The sequence below is a fragment of the Priapulus caudatus genome, unplaced genomic scaffold, assembly GCF_000485595.1.
Source record: "Priapulus caudatus unplaced genomic scaffold, Priapulus_caudatus-5.0.1 Scaffold43, whole genome shotgun sequence".
In the NCBI taxonomy this organism is placed as follows: Eukaryota; Metazoa; Priapulida; class Priapulimorpha; order Priapulimorphida; family Priapulidae; genus Priapulus; species Priapulus caudatus.
The window spans coordinates 135860-142782 of NW_014577104.1; the positions used below are offsets into that span (position 1 = coordinate 135860).

Sequence of the window (6923 nt, forward strand, 5' to 3'; positions counted from 1 at the left end):
GAAGGTTCTAAGACATTTTATTGTTACTCTAGACAATTGCTGTTACTCAAGCAATAGGCAATAGCGGTAGGTATCATGAAAGTGGGGAAAACACTGGAAAACTCTCGCAATAGTTACTTTAAAAGATAAACGTTTTATCTGATTTTTTAGATGTGATGTGCCTATAGCATACTGCTCATAATTTACACGTTAATCAAATTTTGTGGATCCCAATTTAAAGAGCTGTTTCTGTGTGTGTACGTACACCATCTGGTAATTTTTTTCATACAATTGTGGTGACCGTTATAGGACCATCTGGAGCGAATACGACAGGATAAAAACAAAACCACAATGGAGGAGGACAATAAAAATCAGCAGGAGGAGCTTGCTCAGAGAAAGCAACAGGAGCAGGAAGCCTACGACAGAGCCATTCGCGAAAAGCAGGTACGTTTTATAGTACGTGAAATCTCGTGCTCGAATTTATTCATAACGGTGAGAAAATGCAAGCAGCCTAGCTACTTAACTACTCTGTGATTAACTCCTCTGCCTCATCTCTGATTTACCGCGTAGGAAGAGGCGGAACAACTAGAGAGAGATAAGGCTGCTCAAGAGGAAAAGCAAGCACAGGAAGAGATAAAGAGGTTGGAGATTGTTAAAGCTCGTATGTTGGCAGAAGAGCGTGAGCGGGCCCTTGCAAAGGAAAAGGAAGCCAAGGAATTGAGGGCCAGAGATGAGAAAGAGAAGCATCAAGCTGAGTTGCTAGGTAACTTACAGGAAAATATCATGTTATGTACACAGTAAGGTATTTGTGATACATGTGATCATGATAATTTATACTAATTTCGTTAACAAAGTGCTATTTTGTGAATCCACTGATGCAATATTATTGCAACAGAATAAAAGCATTATAGAAGAGACAATATTAGAACTGAATGATTTAGATGACTGAAAATGTTTAATTTTTTAAGGGAATAATTGTTCCTATAGTTGTGCACTACTGTGTAGTGTGAAGGTGAAGAATCAATGAAAGTACAAACTACTGTGCAGTATTTGCTAAGGATGGTGTATTTGATTATGCAGCAGCAGAATTGACAAGAAAAGCTGAAATAGCAGAGAGAACAGCTAAGCCAAAGGGTTTGACACTAGAGGACTCTCAAAAGGCAACGCCTATGAGGAGTTATGAGCTTCCCCCGTCATACGAGTCTGTACACTTGAATTGCTTTTATGTTGGAATATTAATTGATATTTATCTGTTTTACATTTATTATACAGCTGTTGTAGAACCGACAAATATGTAAATATAGGAATGAATAATACAGAGGTAACTGGCAGATATTTAACATATAACAGCAACCTTTGCTGAAACTGATTCTTGATGTTATTGTAGTGTCTACGTAACGAGTCCTGGTCTCCCGTCTGGCTGGGAGAAGGTGCTTGATAAGCAGACAGGCAGATACTACTACAGAGACCACAACAAACATTCCACGCATTGGCAGCTACCACAGAGTGTTTTGGACACTCCTAATGGTAGGTATACTGTGTACTAAACTTGCAATGGTACGTCTACCCAAGTTCACTCCTCATGGCAGGTAGCTGTGTTATAAGCCCACATCTTATTAACAGCATATATGTTGTTTGGCCTGATGTGAATAAGATTTAATGTCACATATTGTCATCTATATTGTTTGTGAAATGCATGTTCCGTCACACAATATAGTGTGTGTGGTCGGGTAGGATCTGAAAGACACATGGTTGTTTCTGTATGTTTCTGACATGAATTGTTATGAAATCTGCACTTCAAAGTGAAAGTGATCACATACTTATCTTTAGCTTGATATGGCGATCATAAATAATTTTCAGTAGCACTGTTAAGGCATACCTCTAGTATTTCTCTGGAAAAAAATCATTCAATATGGCCCCCATACTGTGCTGACACACACATTTACTGGAGTCTTGGGAAATGTAGTGTTTTGCTTCCTTTTGCTGCCAGCACGTGGTCACGACGTGTGTAGTGATAAAATGTATGCACCACGAATGTAGATATGACCCCAGTGAAGCCAGGCTCGTTCAGGACCCGGCTGAAGGAGGAGCCAGGCAGCCCCTCCTCGCCTAAGCGCATGTCGAGGTCCAGCTCATCGCCGAACATAAGAAAGTTGCTCGAGGAGGAGGAAGAAAAAGAGAATGCTGTGAAGATTCCTCAGTTGTCCGCTGTGGATAAGTCCGTCAAACCGATGTAAGTGTCTGCTTAGAAACAGTTCGTGAATTTTGTGTGAATATATGTTTTTAGAAATTTGTATATGTATTATTTCTATATATGTATATATAATAATTATAATAATAATAATAATCATAATAATAAAACATATTATTAAACAGAAAATCCATTTAGGGAAACCAATACTATTACCTAGTGGTTAAATAACGAGTTGATGAATATACTTAGTTATGAAGAATTTAATTGCTGAAATTAATTACTGTAATAGGCCAGTAGTGCCTGATCGATCACTCAAGCCATCACCGATCTCTAAGCCAATCCTGATCGAGATCTCTGCAACACGGCTCAGGAACATGCAACCAGTTTACGGTAGTGTGGTAAGCATAATAGTATAATTTCTTACACATGTCATGATAGTGAGGTGGTAGACGCTTTTTTTCTGGCACGTATATATATCTCAGCAGTTGTGCAAAAACTCAATGTTACTGCAGGGTCAAGGTTTGACAGGACTTCGTAACCTGGGAAATTCTTGCTATATGAACTCGTCTCTGCAAGGCCTCAGCAACACCACTCCATTGGTGAAATACTTCCTCAATGGGAGTTATAAGTTTGACATCAATAGGTGAGTAGTTAGAATGTGCAACCTACATTGGCTTCAGCACATACCATTGTTTGCAACGCTGCCCAAATAATTTAAAAACTGGTTATGCAAGCTATTCTTGTGATAGTGTGATGCTTGTTAAGTGACAACACAATGAGCGGTATACCGTTACTACAAGTGCAAGCATATTCGAGGCAACTGGGTTACATGCTGGCTCGCAACTGCTCGCAAGTAACTGCTCTCAAACAAGGCTCCTCAGTTAGGTGGCGCCATCTGGCGAATACAAACGAGATCAATCGATTACTGTGACAATTCTAACACGTGGTAAGCATGCACACGTGCGTGTGTGCATTGATACACACACGTATACAATTCCTATTCTCAACGCTGCTGGTAAATCTAATTCCTACACAACGGCTTAATGACGTCTTACTATAATTGAATAAATACTTTATTTCTCTAATCAAATCTCTATCCGCGATCAATTCAGTGATTTATTTTAATCCATATATACGATATATATATATTCGAAAACGACCTGTACTTTTGCTTAGGGAGAACAAGCTAGGCTATGGTGGTGAGATAGCTGAAGAGTTTACTGCTGTCCTGTCTGCCCTATGGTCTGGTCAGTACAGGTATATTGCTCCCAGAGACTTCAAGTATACTGTCGGACGATATGGCCCCTTGTTTGCTGGTAACGAACACCAAGATTCACAGGAGTTTATGGCATTTTTGTTGGACTCCTTGCACGAAGATGTCAACAAGGTATAGATGATCTAGCACTGTTGATTTGCATATAGCTTTCTTTGAATAGTATCTAATTTGGATTCATTCAGCTATGCAATACTAACTTCTAGTTGTCGTCACCAAATAAAAACAGAAAGAAAAATCTAGGTCCACATTGTTGGCAGTTTGATAGGGTTAGCAAGAAAATCATGTAAGGCTGGTCACACTACCATAAGGAGCCATGTTATGAAATTTGAGTCATTATTCAAAAGTGATCATCTAATTTGTAAGGTATCACTTTGTTATCATGTTAAATGAATAGGAAAGCTAATTACACTAAGAAGACTTACTGGCCCTACTACCACCACACATTACCAGCCTCTGTAGTAACTGATGCAGCAGCCAATATTTCACCAAATATCCCAGTCCCTACCATCTCTCCTTACCCCCTCTCATGCTCTGTCAACCCGATATGCGCACACAGTATTCGTTCGCACGTACTGGATTTCGCACGTTTGAATGTCCACTTATTTGCTTAGGTCAGAAAGAGGGTCGTGCTACCCGAACAGGACAACGACGGAGTGACAGACGTGATGGCAGCTGACAAAGCATGGCAGATTCACAAGGTCATCAATGAGTCCATCATCGTGAGCCTGTTTCAAGGACAGTTCAAGTCCACCGTCGCTTGCTTGACCTGTGAGAAAACGTCTGTGACCTTTGACCCTTTCATGTACTTATCGTTGCCACTGCCCTCAGGAAGCCGATGTCGGTTGCAGGTATGTATCGTATTGTCGTGTCCACACAATACCAGTGTATTGCGTTGGTCAGTTTACAACGAGCATTAAGACGATATGTGTATCAGCCAAATTCTCTATACTGTTAGAAATCTCATTGGAAATTCTTTATATGCAGAAGGCTGTTAATGAACAACTACAAATTTTGACTGAACTGCAGTGTTTGACGTTGTATGGGCTGGCTGGTCTGGTGTGGTTGTTTAAGTCTTGCGCAACTCTGTCAAACGTTTGTATTGCTTCACTAAGTTACTTCTCTGCAGGACTGTCTGAGGCTTTTCTTCAAGGAGGAGAAAATGACTGGGGACTCCAGATGGTCATGCCCACGCTGCAAGACGAAACGAGACGCCGTAAAGAGGCTAGAGATATGGAGACTGCCACCGATTCTCATTGTTCTCCTGAAGAGGTGTGCTATGCCAGTACCTAATTTTAGTGTCCGTCTCTTAAAACCATTACGAAATTTAGCAGCATATTATCTAATAGGGCACACAATATATGCTACTATTACATTTTTTGTATAGTTGTTTTGATGCAAATATAATATATATATATATAGGATTTGCATGAAGAGGCATGAAATACTTCTGCAGAAAACGCATCAGGCAATGAAAACTAACAGAATATCAACATGAGTATAGGATCATAGCATCATGCTTAGCTATGCAAGATGCTATTATTTACAAAGCTTGCATTGTTGTCCTGGTAGCAGTAAAATGTTGTTTCATTCCAAGCAATAATTATTATTATGTATATGTTACTGTCATGAAATTATAAATCAAATCCAAGATTAGATGTTTATATGGTGCTCACACTTGTATGTTTTGGTGTTTACTCATATTTTCAGGTTTTACTATGAAGGCATGTTTCGACACAAAATACAGACATTTGTCGACTTTCCTATCAGCGGTTTAAACATGGCAGACACCATCCGAGGGCCCAAAAAACGATCACCATACTGGCTTTATGCAGTCTCTGTAAGTGCATCTCTCTAGCCATAGTTGAAGAATACAAGCACAGACTGCCTGTGTATATTCTGTTTAATTAATATATACTTAAAGTACTTTACTTTGCATTTATTTTTTACTTTATTTTTTACATACTGTATACTTCATTTGTGCAATAACATACATGTGCAACTGAGCATGAACAAATTAATATACACTATTTAGTTGTCATTAGGCCTACGTCATATTGTGATATAATAATAATATTAAAAAAATAATTAATTTTATCTGTATATCCTTTTTTCTCAGAATCATTATGGTTCACTGGATGGAGGACATTGTGAGTGTAGTGGAAATTATTATATCATACTGTAATTTAATATTAAATCTTATATATTTGGTAGTAACATTTAGATCTATTACAGTTGACAATCATTAATAACGAACGATCTCATGCAGTTCTGGAGAGGAAAAATTTGTTCACTGTAATAATTCAGTGGCTAATTAATATAATGAGCAGTTTTTACTGACCATGTGAAATCCCTATTTATGATATATATTTTCTCATCTAATGGCACTCGCCGCAGCAGAACTGACATAACTAACTGGCCGCGTTTATTTCATTTTCAGACACTGCCTATTGCAAGAACTCGTTCACTGATAGATGGTGCAAGTTTGATGACAGTGATGTAACTAAAATGGATGTATCAGACATACGTGTAGGTATTCTGTCACTGCCATGTAGCTATGGCTTTTCGCTCTTTGCTGCATCTCATGTTAATGGTACGGTTTATGCACATAATCAGTAATATGAAATTGGAATCATTCTTACATATTCGAACTGTTTTGAAGCCAAGGCTTATTCAAATCTTTTCTTCATTGCAGACGCCGGCGGCATACATGCTGTTTTACTCGTCGATACCGTTCAGCCCACCAGTGGCATCACAGCTGTAGAAATTACACCAAACAGTAACTACTTGCAAGACCTTACTCCACTGCTAGCTTAGTTGGCCTTTCGCCTATTGAAGTCACGTGCATAATCAAACTTTCATGATGGGACGGTACAGCTATAACTCAGCCAGGATGGTGAATCAATAATCTTGTGCAGTTGAACTTTGCTAATTCGTCATTTAGTAAATACCAGCAACTCCCATAATTGGACAATATTTGTGGTGTAGAAAACGGAAATGAGCCATCATGTTTGAAAAGCACAAACTTGAATTTGCGAGTGATATGCTTTTCTGTGCTTCTTGCATCTAAATTGTATATGTAATAATGCCAATTTTCATTACTGCAGCATGAGTCTGGCCGTGTACGTGTGTGCTGGGCTGGAGAGGTTCAACTGTAATCACATTTCCTTTTCTTTTTTACTATATCTATGTTTTGGTGAAAGTGGCTTTGATTCATCAAATATATGTCTATCTGTTTCGTACACATTTCTATCGCAATAGACAAATGTAACATATGGCCATCAGGGTTCTCCCTACGTTGCGCAAACGGGGCGCGCGCGCCCCGTTTGGGAAAACTCCCCCCTGTTTTAATCGTTGCGCCCCGTTTAAATTACCTCCGCCCCGATTAAATTCTACCACAATAAAAGTTTGCCAGCGGGGGAATCGATCGTCAAGAATTCCCATTCGACCAGGACACCCGGCACGTGTATTTTTACC

At 39.1% G+C, this 6923-nt stretch overlaps 1 protein-coding gene across 1 annotated transcript in view; it reads left to right on the forward strand.

Moving 5' to 3' along the window:
* LOC106820679 (ubiquitin carboxyl-terminal hydrolase 8-like) overlaps positions 1-6797 on the forward strand; it is a 16204-nt gene extending 9407 nt beyond the window's left edge. The window contains exons 10-23 of the mRNA XM_014825181.1: positions 289-423; positions 550-742; positions 1060-1180; positions 1367-1506; positions 2020-2212; positions 2463-2571; positions 2686-2816; positions 3350-3560; positions 4061-4297; positions 4576-4718; positions 5157-5286; positions 5566-5596; positions 5887-5975; positions 6142-6797. Of these exons, the coding sequence (XP_014680667.1) occupies positions 289-423; positions 550-742; positions 1060-1180; positions 1367-1506; positions 2020-2212; positions 2463-2571; positions 2686-2816; positions 3350-3560; positions 4061-4297; positions 4576-4718; positions 5157-5286; positions 5566-5596; positions 5887-5975; positions 6142-6210 (1932 nt within the window). The 3' untranslated portion in view covers positions 6211-6797. The remainder of the gene's footprint in view (positions 1-288; positions 424-549; positions 743-1059; positions 1181-1366; positions 1507-2019; positions 2213-2462; positions 2572-2685; positions 2817-3349; positions 3561-4060; positions 4298-4575; positions 4719-5156; positions 5287-5565; positions 5597-5886; positions 5976-6141) is intronic.
* The last annotated feature ends 126 nt before the right edge of the window (positions 6798-6923 follow it).